Source organism: Setaria italica, chromosome VI, assembly GCF_000263155.2.
Source record: "Setaria italica strain Yugu1 chromosome VI, Setaria_italica_v2.0, whole genome shotgun sequence".
Lineage (NCBI taxonomy): Eukaryota > Viridiplantae > Streptophyta > Magnoliopsida > Poales > Poaceae > Setaria > Setaria italica.
The window spans coordinates 30,450,979-30,471,000 of NC_028455.1; the positions used below are offsets into that span (position 1 = coordinate 30,450,979).

The 20,022-nt window shown below is 46.7% G+C and overlaps 1 protein-coding gene and 1 non-coding gene across 2 annotated transcripts in view; one reads left to right on the forward strand and one right to left on the reverse strand.

Annotated features, from left to right (window-relative positions):
* LOC111257724 (NF-kappa-B-activating protein-like) overlaps positions 1 to 18,473 on the forward strand; it is a 20,342-nt gene extending 1,869 nt beyond the window's left edge. The window contains 2 exon segments of the mRNA XM_022827774.1: positions 8,867 to 9,467; positions 18,210 to 18,473. Of these exon segments, the coding sequence (XP_022683509.1) occupies positions 8,867 to 9,467; positions 18,210 to 18,473 (865 nt within the window).
* On the reverse strand, positions 6,010 to 6,080 carry TRNAG-GCC. The gene has a single exon. It is a non-coding gene; the product is annotated as a tRNA-Gly (tRNA).
* Positions 18,474 to 20,022: the final 1,549 nt, after the last annotated feature.

Consider the following 20,022-nt stretch of genomic DNA (forward strand, 5'->3'; position numbering starts at 1 on the left):
CTTTAGGAGGAAGGGGCGAGAGTATTCGTCATGCTCTCATTTTTCCTTGACGTGATAACAGTACACAAATCGTCTAAACTCTTGTACAAAAGTCAACCTGAAGAAAGCGCCTTTAATGCAGTTTCCTAACCCCCCTATAGTACCGTTTGTGCAACAAGTATTACACCACCGGTACTAAAGGCTGCCTTTTAGTACCGATTATTTGACCCCGTACTAAAGGCGCCTTTAGTACCGAAGTAGTAATACTTGTTGCACAACCGGTACTAAAGGGGGGTTAGGAATCAGTATTGAAGGCGCTTTCCCCAGGTTGACTTTTGTTCATGAGTTTTGACCATTTGTGTTTTGTTTTCTCGTTAAGGATAATGTGAGCATGATTTATATTTTTGTATATTTGTACTAATTTTTTAAATAAGCTAGGAGCAGTCAAACATCGTGATTAAAAGTTTATGGTTAAAAACATTTAGTAATGGAAGGAGTAATATCATGTGACCAATTTAAGGAGCGCGGCATATTTTGCTCTCTCCACCGAACTAACTACCAGCCGTCGAACAATCAAGACGAACAATTGACATCTGGATAGACATCCACCGTGCAAATGCATATCCCATCCTTTCCTCGCGCACTGTTCATGTAAGCGGCACACACGTTCACGATTTCAATCACCGTCCTCTAGACCCCCACACCCTGGCTCTCACGTCGTCAGTCGTTGATCTGAAACTTCTGAATGACCGGCCGGGCGGCAAGCACATGCAAGTACAGGTAAAAAATAGAGACGTTGGCATATCCGAGAGAGCGAAGACGAGGACGCGACCAATGCCCGTCGTGAAACCGTGATAATGCCGCGAAAAGACCGGGGCGCGCGAGGGCAACTCTACCACAAGATCCCAAAACCCTTGTACATGTGCCCGGCCGGTGCCCCCGTCGCAGCCATGTGCGGGGAATTCTCGCTCCGCGCGCCGTGGTATACCCGGCGGCCCGGCTCGACAAATTGACCTGTCGCGAGGCCGACGTGCTCAGTTCAGTCCCCTCCCCTCACAAGACCGTCGACCGAAGAATCGTCTGGTACCTTCACCCTGATCGAACTATCCTGGATTTTCCCAGGCTAATGGAGAAGGAGAAGTCTTTTCGGCTGCCCTGTCGGCAGGCACAGTTCGCAGAATCGCAGGTCGTCGCCCTGCCGTCGTCTCCGCCGATACGTGTTCTCGGAAGAGGAACACGGACACGGGAACGAAAGGAAAACGCGTGCTCTGAACCTGCGTCCGGTCGATCTACCACAGTGCACGGGATCTTCGAGGGGAGACATTCCCATCAGTGGGAAAAGCCGGGGAGATCGCTAGCTCGTCAGATCGGGCCTCGTTGTCGCGCGCAATCGCGCGGGGTGCGCGCGCGCCCACCACGGGCCACGCCCAGCCCCTGTCGCCGCCGACCGACCGGATCACCGCCGGCGTCGAACCGGTCGCGGTAGGGGGCACGTGTCGCGCCGCGGGGGGATCCGGCCCCACGGCGCCGAGATTTTGTGATTTGGTGTGGCAATCCGGCAGATTCAGAGCGCCCAGGTGCGCCCCTCCTGGCGCCAAACACCGAGGACTCGCCAATGCCGGGTCGGCCTCGGCATCATCACGCGCGGGCGCGGGAATAGAAACAGCCCGTCCTACTCCGCCGATCCTACCAAAACCTCCCTCTCCAACAAAGTTGGCATCTTCCGAGAGGATCGGCCTCCGCTGATTGGTTTCTCATTGCGCCATCGTTGGGTGCTCATCGCTTTTCGTTTCTCCTTTGGCGACGTTGTTTTCCGCCATGGATCCGGGTCCGGGCAGCACAGACATGCCCCGGATCCTGTGTGGTACAGTGGGAAAGGGAAATTGTTGCCGGGGGTGCATGAACCTAGCTCTCTTTCTTTGCTTGACCATGAACCATCAGACCATATCATGCATGACCCTGTGTGTGCTAGCTGCAACTGCAAGTCTGGCTCTCTGCAACAACCAAGTTAGCATCGTGTGGGAGCCCACACTGACGAGTGTTTTTGTTTCGCAAACAGGTGTGGCATATCCTCTTGGGGATAGGTGTGCCGAGGAGGCCTGAGGGCTGGAGGATGACGACGCGGCACCTGCTGAAAGCGCACGCCCTGCATGCTTTAGCTTTCGTGACAGGTAGCCCTGTCAACCAAATCAGGACTCAACTCTGCCTCTGCCTCGCCAGAACACGCCGGTCTCAGGCTCGGCTTCTTCTCCAGGCCGGCCGAGACGTGGACGCGACGCCAAACGCTTGCGCTGCAAGCTAGATCAGTGTGAGCCGAGCCGGGAGAGCGACCGCGCCCGGCGTCAGATCAGGGCATCAGCCCTCCCGGCCTCCAGACAGGGACAGCGGCCTCTGACTGACGGGACCTGCTGCTCGCCACACAGCACACATGCGCTCTACGACCCGACCCGATCGCCACCCAGACCGGCCGGCCGGCCGGCGCTGAGAGGCCAGGCCAGTGAGGCGGCAGCGACGACGACGGGACAAGGGATCGGTGTCACGGCACACATGGCGGGCGGAGCCCCGGTCGCGCACGTGTACGTAGAGCCAAAACCGCGGCGAGATACGCACAGGAGGTGAAACCGCATAGGGAGAGGACCCTCTATCTTTGGTGGAGGGGGTAACGTGACGACGTCGCATCGGAACGTGCCCGGCCGGCCGGCGCCATCCCCGTGCACAGGTCCGGCCGAGTGACACCTGAGCGGGAGATACGGGGAGGGGGCGCGGAGGGTATGGAGGAAGACACCAAAGCTTCCTTTCTCCTCGCGTTATCGCTTCGATCGATCGAGCGGCGCCCGCCACTCTCCGACCTGTCAGAGCGGGGCGAGGAACGCGCGAGACCGACCTCGGGGCGATCTCTGGCCGGACACGCGCGCGGGTGACGAGACCGGGTACCGAACCGGCCGGTCGTGGCGCCGCCGTGTACGTGGCCGGCGCTTGTGCACCCGCCGTGGCCGTGGGCCGCGCCGAGGCTGTGGTCTCGCTGCTGTGGACTGAGGTAGATGTGTACATGTTCCGCCTCTGGCCGTGGTGGTCGCGGAACGCTTCTGGCAACGGCGAGGTGCAGGGCGAGCCGTGCCGACGGCCACATGGGAGGCGCGATGACGACGGGCGTTTGGGCGGCTAATTCGTAGGGCGGCGGCCGGCAGGCTGGCCCCTCACAACTGACGATCGGAGGGATCGCGACGCAGGTCGGGGCGGGTGATTGGACGGGAGGCTCCGTGGGTCGTGCTCAGGTCGTTGGATGGGGATGGGGATTGGATTGAATGGGAAGGGAACGTGGTCGCGTGCTCGACGGTTGCTGCTGCTGCATGCGGACCAACGGTATACCGACCATTAGGGTCCTGTGGTTTTTGGCGCTTGACCCTTCGTGTTCGTGTGCAGCTGCAGAGCCCTCCCTGGCTTTGACTGTCTGCCCATGCACACCGGTTGGTGCGAAGAGCCGAAGAGTAAACAGTGAAGAGTAACAGCCCTGGCTGTCGTACTAAATCTTTTTTGTGAAAGCGAATAAGTGTTTCTCTCGGCACAATTCTACCATTGGCACAATGTTTTTGTTAAAAAAATAATACTGAGACTTTAGCACTAAAACTTTACTGAGGATAAGTGTTTCCTCTTGGCGTCACTGCGTCAATACCCATCTTGACCAATGACCGTGCACGAGGAATTCGTGGATGGAGCCATATATATATTGACTGTCCTCTGTCCTTTCACCCATAAAATGGATTCACTCTTACGAAGCAACAAGAAAGAGACCGCTGCTTTTTATTTTCCCATTCAACCAAGGGCTATGCCTCCGAAATAACGCTTCGGTTGACGTCGTCTATCGTAAGAAGAGGTTCTTCACGAATGCATTCCTTTCCATCAATTCTTGTTTTTTCTTTCCAAAATTTGATATAGGCTGGGCCCACCTACCCAACAGATTTTTTAAGTGTCCGCATTTATTTAGGTCCTGAAACGACCCCGGGGGAGAGTATAGATGAATGCCTTAAGCAAGGGCGTCTAAGCGTGCATGTACACAGTTTTTCATGCCACAACACATCGGTGAAACCGGAGAGAGGCACTTAAATAATACAATTCGAGTGTACAAGATTATTTATCATTTTGAGGAAAAGGTTCGGGAGGAAAGGGAAACAACAGAGAGATCCAAAAGTCTTTGCCCAAAAAGATAATCCTAGAATCCCATCTATCTTCTAGGTTTGGAGAAGATATGCGAATTCGCTGCCCAATGAAAGCGCAAAGCATCCATGTACCTCTGCAGTTTCGAAAGATTCCTCCGCATGATGATGGTCCTAGCTGACCTCTCGAGCATCCATCTATATTAACTTAAATCCATCTAGGAGGTGGAGGTTTCTATAGAATCCCATTATTCTTCTTCGAGAGGTATCCAAGAGAAACAATAGGAACAAAACATTCTTTCAATGGGAAATCATAATAAAGGAGCAGTCTAATAGTCAGTCAAAAAGCACTTTTCAAATGATGAACTTGCTAATGTAACTTATTCTACATTCATCCATGGATGCTTAACCGGGGTCATCGTACTCGTAAATAACCAATTTTACGAAGATCCAATTTTACGAAGATCCCATTGCATTCCAGAAGCTCGTAACATTGGGCCTGATAAGCCCCAATTTATAGCTTCTTCTCCGCTAATAAAACCGACTCCTCTGGTGGTTGATTAATTTCACCAGGTATAAACCTATACCAAACAATAACACCTACTCCCATAAAAACAAGGATATTAAACACACAGTAGACTAATTTTATTAAATTCATATCTTATTTAAGAGTTAAAACTTGCACTAAAATGGAACTCCCACTCTCAACCCGTGAACAATATGCGTCTGAAGCTTCTTTCGTAACTTCTGGAATTTCTTCGTAGTGGCTCCGTTCCATGCCTCGTTTCATAGGAAAGTCCAAAGTGGCTCTATTTCATTCTATTTCACTTCCTAGCACTTCCTATCATTTAATATCCATCCCTTTGGTCTTATGATGGTGAAATGGTAGACACGCGAGACTCAAAATCTCATGCTAAAGAGCGTGGAAGAGGCAGGATTCTTTTTACAAATCCCACAAGTAATCAAATGAAGAACTTCAATTGCAATCCGTTTCAACATCGGGTGGGTAACAACATCTTTTCAGCTCTGCTCACAAAACAAAAGAGAAAGGAGACTGATCTTAACGTCGCCGTTGGTTTTTCTAACAAAAAACAAGAACATTCGAACACGAACTTCCATGACAAGACAAAGCAAGGAGTGTTCTTTCTGTCTTTCCTATTAAAATCAAGTTGTTGATTGCATGTCTTAAGCAAAGTAATCAAATAATATGTTTATATAAGTTACAACATATCTCGTCCTGGTTACCTAGGCCAGAATAAGTTGACTACAGATCTTCCCACTTGCTTTGTGCCAGTAAGCACCGAAGATAGTCATATAGTTCTATTTGAAAGAAATAATGTGTTATTCAAAGTTACGAATCAGATTCTAAGATCCAAGATACAGTTAAACCTACTGAAAAAGTCTTTGACTTTCTCAAAACCTCATGGAGAGAAGTTCTTTCACAAGATGAGTTAAGAAACATTCAACTAAAAGTTGAAGAGAATGACACATAAGTTTCAATTCTGGTTCCTGGCACAGAAAAAAAGGATCTACCGAAGAGATATTGATACAAATATCTTTAGATGGATTGGGGTACATATTCATTAATAATATAGATAGTATAGAGGATAATCTAGATTTTTTCTAATATGTCCTTGAGTTTATTCGAGACTTGAGCAAAACTCATATTGGAGAAGAATATGGTCCCTGGGTTCCCTTTATTGGAACTATGTTTGTTTTTATTTTTGTTTCGAATTGGCCAGGTGCTCTTTTACCTTGGAAAATTATAGAGTTATTTCATGGAGAATTAGCCGCGCCCACAAATGATATAAATGCTACTGTTGCTTTAGATTTAATTTTTTTTATCATAGTACCTTACTAAATACTAAATTAAGGTGGCGAGCGACGGGAATCGAACTCGTATCTTCTCCTTGGCAAGGAGATGTTTTACCACTGAACTATGCTCGCTACATTGAACTACGCCCGCTACAGCCTATATTTTATAGGGTATATCCACCTAGGTCGACCGTCTATGTCTGGGTCGACCGTTTCATTTTCTACCTTTGCCTAAAAGAGAATTTAATTTAGTGGCTCTTTCTAAAAGGCGCGAATGTAGGACTGGTGCCGACAGTCCATCACGGAAGAAACAACTCACAAAGCCGCTGAAGCAAGTTTTCAAGAAACTGCTCGAGTTTTAGCAATTAGAAAAGTCTAAAAACAAAACCCTTTATTTTGAAAAACAAAGCCATCGATTGCATAAGACACGCAGTAGCAATAGAACGGGAAAAGTATACAGAGAAGACAGTTCTTTTCTGGCAATTTCTTATCAAAAGAAAAGAAAGAAAAATAGATGGATTGAGCGATGGGACATTAACCAACCTGAATTTAGCCCTCCTCTCTACTATCTACTGGCTAGACCTCAATTTAGAGCAAAGCATGAACTATGCTTCTAACCATCAATAAGATTGACTCGAATGGGTTCCTATGAAAGTGAAAGGCAGGAGCGCTTGTATATATAAAAAAAAACATCCTTTTCTTTGGGTGGGTTATCAACCTACCCTTAGTACAGAAATGGGTTCTTTGCAAGAAAGAATAACTTCTACCAAAAAGTGATCTATAACTTCGGTCCAAGCAGTTTACATACCTGTGGACAAGCCATGAGTACTAGAAGAAAAGCACCTAGACCTAACAAAATTAAGTGAATACCCAAAATTGTAGTCATTTTATTCTATCTTTCCATACATAACCAAAGAATGGAAAAGATTCTTCAAGAGTCTCAGGTCCTAGAAGCACGTGATAAATGCCTCCGCAGTCTTGATTAGTGAGGTCAAGAATAGGTTTCTGTGCATCCAAATCTGTAACCCAGTTGATGAATTAAGAAAATGACATCAGGCTAGATATGTAAGGGAGTATATGAGCAAGTTTGAAAAAGTAAAGGCCGGACTGATCTCGGAAAACCCTAATCTTATATCAGTTTTTAAGTTTTTCTCCATCGCTAAGTTGAACAACGCCCTCTGAAGAATTCCTACAATATGCACAAAGTAAAGATTAGGAACACCCTCATTACCGCGGAGCTCTTCATTGTTTATTCTATGCACGAAATGGCCCAAGGGTGTGTTTGGTTGGGCTTTTCAACTTGCTTTTGCTTTTGCAAAAGCAAAAATCCAACCAAAGGGCTTAAAAGCCATAGGTGCTTTAGGCCAAAAGCTGCTTTTGCTCTAGTACAAAACCAAAAGCACCTTCCTTCCTGCTTTCAGCTACTTTTGGGGCAAAAAAATACCCACCTGCCACTGATTATGAAGGTACCGGTTCATTTCCCGTTCTATTTCTCCTCCCGCACCCGTCCGGCTCCTCCCGCACACGCACTCGTCCGCCTCCTCCCGCTGCCCCCGGTGGCCCACTGCACCCGGATGCCCGCCGCACCCAGCCGGCCCGCCGCCCGCCCACCACTCGCCGCCCGTCACCCACCGCCCGCCCACCACTCGCCGCCCGTCACCCGCCGCCCGCCCCCGCTGCCCACCGCACCCCGCCGGCCACCGGGGTCGAGGACGGGGTTGACGAGCTGGGCCCGTTCTTGGAGCAGCGGAACAGGCAATGCGTGCCCTAACTGACGGTTGGGAAGGTGAAGTCGTGGAGGTGCGTGCGGGACGACGATGGCTGCGGTGGCAGACGCGCCGCGTGAGCCAGGGAATTCGACAGGGGAGGAGCGAATTTCACGCCACGGCCATGAAGATCATCGGAGGGTGGGAGAGAAGAGGACTGTGGGAAAAGTAGGGGCCCGAGCTCCACGCACTAACGTTGCTCGTGCCGCCCCGCCACCATGCTCCGCCACTCGAGCGCCGCTACCCTGCCCGCGGGCCCGCCAACGTGCTTCACCGGCGTGCGGCCTGATGGTGTTGTTGGCTTGCGCCGCTGTCACCGGAGATGAGGAGGAAGGAGCAAAACATGAAATTTCGAAAATGTTGATCATTGATTTGGAAAATGTTGAAACTGTAATAGAAGGTGAAAAATGTTGAATGTAGTATATTTTTTACAAAATGTTGATAAGTGTTTTGCGAGAGGAAGAAGAAGGGGCTGATGAGCGGGACTCGCTTGTCAGTGAGAGAGGGAGAGAGTTGAGTGGGGTGGACTGTGGATGACATGTAGGGTCCACTCGACAGTTTATTCAAAAGCCATAGCTGCTCTAACCAAACGTCATTCTGCTTTTCCCATAGCTACTTTTCTATAACCCACAGCTCACAGCAACAACACTTTTTTCAAAAGTTACGGCCCAACCAAACACACCCCAAGTGTCATTGGAGCTAGATTTTTTTTTTCTCGGCCAGAAGCAGCTCATCAGATTATATGGGCCACAGTTTAGCGGAAGCTATTATGGGCCGACACAGTGAGGCGAACTCTGCATCAGGCCAACAGCCCAACACACCCATAGTTTGCGGCCCAGGACCAAGCCTGTGGAACCGCCAACTCCGCCCGGAAAACACGGCCTGGGCCAGGCCAAACTGACACCAATAAGGCAATAATACGGCAATAAACCCACGGCGCGCACAATTCACAAATCACAACCCAAACCGCCGCCGCGCGAACCCAGCAACCCAATCACCGCCATGCCGCGCCGGGAGTCGGAGTCCCATATCTCGTCGACCGCCGGCACCACCTCCGCCCTCTCCACTGGCCGGCGCCGCGACCGTTCTCGTAGCCCCTGCCGGAACCGCCGCCTTCTCCAGACTATGACTGTTCCGATAGTTCATCTCCAGCGGATCGGAGCTTTACGGGAGGGATAGGAGGCACCGGCGCTGCCAGAAGCGCGGCGGCCGCAGCAGAAGCAGGGGGCGCCGCCGCCATCGCCGTCGGTCGCATGATACGGAGACGTCGTCGGAGAGCGACAGCGATGGTGACTCGGAGACCTACGAGTCCGACGGTTCCAGGGATAGGAAGAGGAGGAGATCAAAAGGTCACAAGAGCTCCAAGCGAAGTAGGAAGAGCCCGTCGAGGAAGACGAGGAGGGGTGGATCGAGGAGGAAGAGGAGCAAGAGATCAGATTCCGAAGATTCGGGAACACCAGATCGCGCCACCGCCTATGCCAAGAGCAGCAACGTGGCGAAGGAAGAAGCTATCAGGATCAGGTACAGGGAGACGGCCGAGGCGAGGAGCCCGCCGGCGCTCGGCGACGAGGCTCCGGCGCCGCTGGTGATCAAACCGATACCGCTGCCTCACGTTGACACGGCGCAGGCCAGGTACGGCGGCGCGCTGCGGCCTGGGGAGGGCGACGCGATCACGCGGTTCGTGCAGCAGGGGAAGCGCGTCCTCCGGCGCGGTGAGGAGGGCCTGTCCGCCGACGAGATCGAGCGGTTCGAGGTGTTGGAAAAAGTTGGGTGGTCGAAAGGCTGAGAGAGAAGGGAGAGGATAAGGAAACTCGCCATGACTCGGACTCACAACGCCCACCTTGTGCCTTGATCGGAGGTGCAACCGACTGTGGTCGCAGCCACAAATCGCACAACGCCATAATAAAAGGGGTAGCGGGAGCTTTGAGTTAGGCCAACCCACGCAAAACCCTACGCAAAAGTGCAAAACCCTACGCACACCCCGACACGCCAACTGATCCTTAGCGGCGCTAGAGCCATCTAAAGCCACTGCCGCTTCACCGTCGTCGTCCCGAACAGACAAGGTGGAGACCCGAAGCACAACGTGATCTCCTACATGCTACCCCAACACCGGCATCCCCTTCTCCGGCCACTACCCCGATTGAGATGGCCGGCTCATCGCACAACGTCAAGGTAAGAAATCGCGGGCTATGAACTTAGTGGAAGATCCGGAAAAACGCTATGGGCGCTATAGCTTAAGTTATCGCGGTGATACACCAATTTAGCGTTTTGCAAAAAAAAAGGCATAATATAGCCCATGACATCAGTAATTTGACGATTCTGATATTCCATAAGACCATGGCACTTGTTTAAGCAAATAAGAGCATAACAGTTCGCAAGTTGCAGTTCTGAGTAGTCGGCACATTCACATATGGGAGGTTAGATCACTAAATTTGTAAACAGTAATCACTAAGCAGACTACAAATGATGACGAAATAATTTCACATCAAGTCACAACATGAGAGGAAGCAGGACACCAGAAATTAGAGGAAGAAGGCGATGAGTAGTAATTGCCTGACACCCAGGCTATATCCAGACACCCAGCAGCTTGCCGCAGCGTAGGGAGAAACATGTCGCACTCGGTTGCAGGAGGGAGCTAGAAGGTGCAGGTCCTAGGCTCATGTGACGCAGCTACTGTGCTCAGGCGAAGAAGCAGCCGCTGCCGCCGATGATGAATGTTTCGTCGGTGACTCGCGAATAGCGAGGGATAGGTTTCTACACCCGGCAGCTATTTTAGTCATTGTTGGACTGGAAACTTGACAGAAGATGTATGGGCTTCGATTTTGGCCCATAAACGTCGAGCCAAGGTAGAGCTGCGCTAAACGCTACCGTCGCTACGCGTTTTAGCGCCGCAAAATGCTGCAATACCGCACGTAGCAGCAATATCGGCAATAATCGCAGTATTGTAGCGCCGCACCCCCAAAAACGCTATAGCGCCGCTATAGCCTGTACCTTGCACAACATTGCCACTGGTTGATTACTCAACTTATTTACATCATGCGTTCATATTCTAGATGTTAAGATCCTGATTTTAGTTGATCTAAGTAACATAGATTCCTACATTTGGTATCAGTTAAGCCAATTGCATCTAGACATGGACCCTAAGGCTGTGTAGATTGATTCTTAGTGTGCAACTAAGTCGAATTGTATTATTTTCTATGCTCTTTGGTCTACACAGTGGTTTCTAGAGAAATTTGCTATGTGTTGATACCGTTTTTTGACATACATCAAAAATGGCGTCAAAAGGAAGCAGAGATTGCAATGCATAGTGGAAAGACAATGCCTAGTGGGATCGACCGGTGAGGTTGCAGAGGGTTCAGCCGATGAAGTTACGAGAGATTGGCCGATGATGGCGAAAGCTATGCCGATAGGGGAAGACAGAAGCCTAGCCGATGGGATCACAGGGGTGTAGCCGATGGGAGATGATGGAGGCATAGCCGATGGAGTCAGCCGATGAGAGCAGGAGGGTTCTAGTCGATTGGAAATGTTGGAGGTTCGGCCGATGAAGAGCAGGTTTTGGCTGATAAGAGGCCAAGTTCGTTTCCGACTCCTGTGCAAGTCGTTTTTATTTTATTTTGTTTAGAGAGCTTGTTTCTTTAGAGATAGATCTTTTGATTTGTCATAACCGACTAGGATTAGAAGTCTTGATGTATAGGGTATAAATAGGAGCCTTGTGAGGTCTGGAGCCATACACATTATAATCAATACAAATCTACTATTTTTGCAATTTACTTTCAAGTCGGCGACTTCGCCATCATTTTCTTTTCTTCACGAGTTCTTCGAATCTAGTTGGGCTGCATCGCTTCGATCTCCGGCTAGACTATAAGTTCCGCATTTACCGAATACTTTCTAGGCTTTAACTTCGGGCGCATCACTGTCGTTTCGTCTAGATTTATTCACAAGTTATCGATATTTGCTAGATTTGCAAGTTTTATTCGTTAAATCTTGTTTTAGCTTTTATCACAGTTATCCAGCTTAGAACACGTTCCGATCGGCTTTTACTTTATTTTCTCGTATCAATCTACTATCACATAGCCGGTTAGATCTGTTTTGAGTGTTGTTCACGTAGTACTGTTTAGGTTGTATTTCACGCTCCCTTTACATCTACTACAACCACATCGGCTGACTTAGCCGATTGTCTTTTGTTCGTGTCGGCAGTCCTGCCGATACGCCCTGTGGAGCGATTCGGAACACCAGCCAATTTGCTCTTGTATTTGACATTTTACTTCTCCTTATCAATCAACAGGTCAGATTGATTGGCACGCCGCGGATCGATAGGGCTACAACCCAAACAGGAGCGAAGTAGATTCTCCCGGGCTTCATGTGTTAGTGCGCGGGAGTCGTCTCTTGATTTTTTTGCGTCAACACTATGGTATTAGGATTAATCTACTTCGGTTACAAGTCAATGTTGTTCAAGTTTTAGTTCATTAACTTGATCTGTTAAGTCAAAATTAGTGCCGAATTAGATCTCAGTTAGTCTAATTGTGTGCTACTGTTTTATCCCAATTCCGCACTATCAATACTCGAACTAGCGCAATCAGCTCTCAATTAGCAAAAATTGAATGCGCATCAGCATTTAGAAGGAGAGGAATTGGGCAAATCTCGTAAAATTAAGTCAAAACCATAAAATTTTCCCCAAAATCCCCAAATCAGAAGAACCCTAACCCTAAAAATAAGGTTAGAGGACTCACCTCCATGAGAATTGATGGGCATGGCCGTTGATGAACACCTCCCGACCGGCTGCATCAGCAAGGCGTGCGCACGATGTTAGTACCACCATGCGTGTCCACCCGCCGCAGCCGCACTAGCACGCCTTCGACCGTCGTCCCGAGCACCCGCGGACTTCAGCTCGTGCCATGGGCGGCCTCCAGCGTGACCTGGCATGGAAAGTCATCAGCTTGACTCACCGTGCGCAACCGTCGACGCGCTCGCCTCAGATGCGTCTGCCTCGCCATTCATGCACCACTCCCGGAGCCCCTCAACGGCGCCGAGCACGACTTGGTCGCACGCGGCCATCGGCGAGAGGGCCTGAGGCGGAGCCAGGCGAGAGCGGCGCGTGGATGGACGTCGGCAGCTCGACTCAGGAGAGAAGACGGGAGGTGAAGGCGAAGAGGCTGCAGGAGTAGGGAGACGAATGGCGCTAGGGTTTCGGGTGAACAATGTCGATTCGGTTTTGATCCGCCGAAACACGCGCTCGACCGTCAAATCAGATCGACGGTCATGATGCAGGTGGGTGCGGTCCCTGGGCTGAATTGGCGGCTCGTTCATTGGTTGCTGGGCCCCGAGCCTAGGCAAGAAGAGCGTGCGTGCGGGCCGCTTCGGGAGCCCAGGCATTAGCTGCTAGGCTTAAGGCCCGGACTGGCGCAGGTCGGGCCGTAAGCTGGACACGGGACGGGGCATTGGGCTGGCTTCACATTTTAAAGAAAAGTTGCGCTTGCACGGGCCGCTGGCAAGCCGAGCTGGGCTGTTTTGCGCTGCTGAGCTAAGATGAGTCGCTGAGATTTTTGGCCAAGGCAAAAATGGGCCACCGTGGGTTGATTCGAAGCCTGGGCCATTAGTTGCGCTACTTAAGTTGGGCCATGCACACCTGGGCTATTTTGAGCTAATAAGGGAGGTAGCTGCGGACTAAATTTTGAGTCTAGGTTAGTTTAAGTTTTGCTGGCCCATCCATAGCTTATCCTTTAAATTTTTTCATATCCCCTTATTTTAGTTATTTTAATTGTGCTAATTAATTTCTAAGTTATGTATAATTAAACTAATTTTAACAGATGAAATTTTGAGTAAATAGAACCAACGTGAAATTTATCCAGAATTATTTCATGTTTATTTGGGCACATAATTAATTTCTAACTAACATTGTTATTAATTGGTTGTCCATAAATATTTTTACTTAAGTTTTAAGTCATTTTGCTCCTCCCCGACGGTGATACAAAATTAATTCATGTCATTTTAATCATGTCATTTTGCTTTTACTTCTGCCCAACGGTGATGCAAAATTGTTTATTTATGTTTTTAATCGAGCCAATGCAGATTAAATTCATTGCTTATTATTGTCATCATTACTGATTGAAATTCCTTCATTCAGACTTCTCCATCCAGCGTCATAAGCTATATCAATGGCATAGAGAATCTTGGAGGAGACAACATCACTAACTGGAAGAATCGAATTGGCTTGGTCCTATGCATTATGGATCAGGACCACTCCATGAGGGAGGATCTTCCTGTTGCTACTACTGTTCAAGGGGATAATGATACTACCCTTCCTGAGCGCACTGCTACCTATGAGAAAGAAAAGGAGAGGTGGGAGCGATAAGACGGGGTGGCCCTCATGATAATGGAGCAGACCATAAACCCGACAATAAGATCATAAACCCGGCAATAAGGGGAGCTATTGAGAAGCATTCCAAAAATGCCAAACGCTTTATGTAAAATGTTGAGGAGTATTTCAAAGGCTCCACTAAGGCTAATGCTAGCACCCTCCTATCTAAGTTAATGAACACTAAGTATGATAGGCAAGGCAGCGTCAGGGAGCAAATCATGAGCATTGTTGACCTAAGGGATAAGCTCAAGAACTTGAAGTGCCCTCTTAATGATGATATACTGCTTCACCACATCATGCTTTCGTTGCCCTTAGTGTTTGATCTTTTCAAGATCAACTATAATGGAAGCGACACGAAGTGGGATATTCCCATACTAATCGCAAAGTGCAATCAAGAGGAAGAGAGGCTAAGATATGAGAACGACGATTTTGCCAACCTCATTAGGCACAAGGTGAATGAGAGAAAAATTAAGCAAATCATCCCTTTTAAGAAAATAAAGAAAAATAAGAAGCCTTATCAACCTCCTCCAAAGAATGATGGGTCATCTTCATCTAAGGGTCCTAAATGCCATCACTGCAAGGGCTTTGGACACATTAAGAAGCACTGGGATCAGTTTAAGGAATGGTGCGTCAAAATGGTAATAATGACTTTATTTCTATAGTCGATGAGTCCCTTTATGTTGATTTTCCATTAAGTACATGGTGGATTGATTCTAGTGCAACCATTCATATTACTAATTCCTCACAGGGATTAAGTGGGCGTGGACTATGAGAAAGGGGATTCGCGCCATTAGAGTTGCAAATGGAGTTGAAGCTAAAGTTGAGGCTGTTGGGGATCTCACATTAGAACTTAACAGTGGCTTCAAGCTTCATTTAAATAATGTTCTTTATGTACCATCGCTTAAGAGACATTTAATTTCTGTTTCATCATTAGATCGTGATGGTTATTCATGCAACTTTGGGAACTACAAGTGTGTAATAAGTTTTGATACTAAGATTATTGGTCATGCCCCTTTACATGATAAGTTTTACTTGTTGCCTCTAAGTATTAATTCTTCTGTGATGAATGTAAGTGATGTCAACCATAAGTGAAAGAAAAATATTGAGACTTCATCGAAATTGTGGCATTTCCGCTTAGGCCACATTTCAAGGGGGGGATGGAGCATCTCATTAGAGAAGAGATACTTCCAAACTTAGATTTTTCTAACTTAGATCAATGCGTTGACTGTATTAAGGGAAAATTTGCAAAACAAATTAAAAAGGATAGAGCTAAGCGCAGGTCAGGAATATTAGAAATAATTCATACTAATATATGCGGTCCACTTAATGTAAGATCAGTGGATGGTTATGATTATTTCATTACCTTCACTAATGATTTCTCCCGCTATGGATACGTCTATCCCATATGTGAAAAGTTTGAAGCACTTGATAAGTTTAAAATCTTCAAAGCTGAAGTAGAAAATCATCATGACTTAAAGATCAAAATGATAAGATCAGACAGGGGAGGGGAGTATTATGGGAAACACTCCACATATGGACAAATTCTTGGACCCTTTGCCATATTTCTCCAAGATAATGGCATAGCAGCTCAGTATTCCACTCCTAGTGAGTCTCAGCAAAATGGTGTTGCTGAGAGAAGAAATCGCACCCTTATGAATATGGTGCGTAGTATGCTCAGTAATTCTACACTGCCAGTGAGTCTGTGGATGGAAGCTTTAAAGACTGTCGCACACATTAATAATCGTGTTCCTAGTACGTCAGTTTCTAAGACTCCTTATGAACTTTGGACTGGTAGGAAGCCTAGCATAAATTATTTACATGTATGTGTACATAAGTGTAGAGAGACACGACATGGGCAAGGTGGATGACCCAAACTCATTTAAGGAAGCCATAAGAAATGAGCACTCGCATAAGTGGTGTGAGACCATGGAAGAAGAGTTGAAGTTCATGAAAGCAAATAGAGTATGGGATTTAGTAGAAATTCCTAAAGGAGCCAAGATAGTAGGTTGTAAATAGGCCTACAAAACTAAATATGACTCTAAAGGGAAGATCGAAAGGTTCAAAGCAAGACTCATGGCAAAAGGCTTCACACAAGTAGAAGGAGTCGATTATAATGAAACCTTCTCGCCTGTCTCAAAGAAAAATTCATTTAGAATCGTTATGGCTTTAGTAGCTCATTATGATCTTGAGCTGCATAAGATGGATGCTAAGACTGCGTTCCTTAATGGCAGATGGATGTTAAGACTGCGTTCCTTAATGGTGACTTGCATGAGAATGTGTACATGACACAATTGGAAGGTTTAGTCGTGGAAGGCAAGGAACATACGGGATGCAAACTAAGAAAATCCATTTATGGGTTGAAACAAGCGTCCAGATAATGGTACCTTAAGTTTGATGAAGTGATTAAGACAAATTGGCTTCATTGAAAATAACAAGGATAATTGTATATATGTTAAGACCAAGGGGAGCTTTATAATCATCCTAGTGCTTTATGTGAATGACATCCTATTAGCGAGCAGCGATAAGAACTTGCTGCATGAGATGAAGAGTTTTCTCTTATCGAACTTTGACATGAAGGACCTTGGTGATGCCGCTTATGTCTTAGGCATTGAGATTCATTGAGACAGGTCCAAAGGTGTATTGGGACTCTCTCAAAGAGCTTACATAGAGAAGGTCCTTAAAAAATACAATATACACCAATGTTTAGGCACAGCTGCTCCAGTTGTTAAGGGCGATAAGTTTGGGCCATTCCAAAGCCCCAGGAATCAATTAGAAATTGATCAAATGAGAACAATTCCTTATGATTTAGCTGTTGGAAGCATAATGTATGCACAAGTGTGTACGCGTCCTGACTTGGCCTTTATTGGTGGGATGCTTGGGAGATATCAGTCTAATCCAGGAGTAGGCCACTCGAAAGGAGTTAAAAAGCTTTGTGTTACATGCAAGGCACTAAGAATTACATGCTTACGTATAAGAGAAGTAAGAAATTAGAGATAATCGGCTATCAGATGCTAATTTTGCGGGCTGTGTTGACACATGAAGGTCCATATTAGGTTATGACTTCACACTTACAAATGGGGCTATATCGTGAAAAAGCTCCAAACAAACACTGACAGCTGCATCGACAATGCAACCTATGTTTGTGGCATGTTATGAAGCTGTGGGGCAAACTGTATGGATTAAGAGTTTCATCCTAGGATTAAGAGCGGTAGACAGCATAAGTAGGCCACTAAAATTATACTGCGATAATAAGTCAGCAGTTTTCTATTCGAATAACAACAAGTCAAGTAATGCTACAAAGCATATTGAGATTAAGTACCTTGTTGATAGAATCCAAGATCACACCATTGAGTTAGAGAATATAAGTACTAAGAAGATGCTTGCGGATCCATTAACAAAAGGCTTACCTCCCATTATATTCAATGAACATGTTGCCAGCATGGGATTATCGGATAGCCTGTAATCTTGGAGGGTCATAAGACAACCGCCTCCCATTATGATAGGGAGTTTCATACATTATAGACAATTGTGTCACAGTGGGAATTTAATCACCACTGTCACACATTGTCTCCCTGCATAATTCTTCTTTAAGAATGGCATAAGTTATAGGCCTTTAGACCAAAGGGAAGAATGTTGGAAAAAGTTTAGGGGTGGTCAAAAGGCTGAGAGAGAAGTGAGAGGATAAGGAAACTCGCCTATGACTCGGGCTCATGATGCCCACCTCGTGCCTTGATCGGAGGCGCAACCGACTGTGGTTGCAGCCCCAGATCGCGCAGCGCCATAATAAAAGGGGTAGCTGGGGGGGTTTTGAGTTAGGCCAACGCACACAAAATCCTACGCACACCCCAACACACCAACCGATCCTTGGTGACACTGGAGCCATCTCAAGGCCGCTGCCGCTTCACCGTCGTCGTCCCCAGACATATGAGGTAGAGACCCGAAGGACGACGCGATCTCCTACGTGCTACCCCAACACCGGCGTCCCCTTCACCGGCCACTACCCTGACTGAGATGGCCAACTCATTGCACAACGTTGCCGTCGGTTGATTACTCAACTTATTTACTAAGATGTGTTCATATTCTAGATGTTAAGGCACTGGTTTTAGTTAATCTAAGTAATGTAGATTCCTACACGAGGGCACCAGGTACGTGATGAGCGGGAGCAGGCACGCGTGGATCAACGCCGTGCGGCTCCAGAAGGAGAACCAGGTGTACAGCGCCGAGGAGAGGCGCGTGCTCGCTTAGTTCGACCACGAGCAGAAGCAGAAGGCAAGGCAGGAGGGCAAGGTGTGGGAGGACCTCAGGCACCTCGTGGACAGGGTGCTCGACAAAGGTGCCGGTGCCAAGATCGAGATTGAGCATGGTGACCCGTTCACCCTACACACTGTCCACGAGTCATGACCTCAGCTGCCTCGTGGACATGGTCACTTGTGCTCGGAAAATCCTTCCTATCCAACTTTGTTTTCAAAAAAGGATTGGCTTTGCCTAGCTAGTTCGGCCTGAAAATCTGTTGTTCTTGTAAAGCTAGGCATGAATGCATATTTCGCTCGTTAAGTTGTTCGCAATCATAATTTGTGAAAATCTAACTAAAGCCTCACATATGTGTATGTATGGACACTAGGCCTCATGAAGTGGTGTTGTTACTCTACTACTCCCTCCATTTCATATTGTAGGTCATTTTAGCTTTTCTAGGTTCATAGATATCATTTATGCATTTAGACATACACTATATCTAGGTGCATAGGAAACATTATGCACTTAGAAAAGCTAAAATGATCTACAATTTGGGATGGAGGGAGTAATGATTAATGCAGTTTCAATTTAAAAGTTACATTTTAGGTGAATTTGTTAGAAGCCTCACATACAAGTTGTAAAATGTTATGAAGATGGGTAGGTGAGTTTATTTTTACTTTATGGCGTGCATTAGCATTGGGCGAGACAAAAACTAAAGTCATGTAGTGCTATGGAATCTGAAGTTAGTCGCCACTTTTCTCAAGAACAGAATCAAACTTGCATTATCAATCTTTCATGTAAATGCAATGTACCTTTACCCATAGTTACAGAGCAATTATAGAATTGTTCAAAACTCTGATTTTGAGTTTTAGTGAATTGCTAAAAAAACCTCAACCTTTTTGAGTGCTTTAATCTTCAAAAAACACTTTAGAGTGCTTTCATTTGGGATACACATGCGGTGAAGGGTATATATGACTAGAATTCCATGCACAAGGTTATCAATGGTTGGGTTGACCATGGGGCATATATTGTGCATGGAAATGTTCTTGGATATTGAGAGTTGAGACATTTCTTTAGGCATATTTGTATCCTAGTTAATGGATTGATTCTAGTAATAAGATTTTAGTTTTAATTCCATATATATATTCTATGATAAAATCTATCCTACTTATTTTGTGATACAACGATTTTATTTCTATAGAATCAAATTTAAATTTGGATGATTGAATATGGAATCTTGCTTGATGATGATTTAAGTGCTCTTCAACATACCTAAAACTCTCGCTACTGATGTTGCCTTGCAAAAAGATGTATTCAAGGCACTTCTCAATTTCAGTAGAAAGCCCTTCCTTGGTAAAGGAAGTATATATAGCTACAAAAGAAAACAAGAGAGGTCCATTTTTTGCCAATAATACCAAACAAATTTTGCCCTTAAACTATTCAAACTATATATTTAAGACCATTCAAACTTATTTGAAAGAGGCTTGTGGTGATGGTTTTACTATGTAGGTTGGTTTCCATTCTACATGGTGTAAAACATCACATGCTCAATCATGCTTTCATCTCTCACCCAAAACTTGATTTCACATACCTCCCCTTCAAGAGAAATTTTCATGAGCAACCACAATCAAAACAACATGACATATAGGATTGTTTTCAAAATTCTAACAAAAACATGTCATTGTAGACCATGGTATGATCTACCTTGGCACAAAGT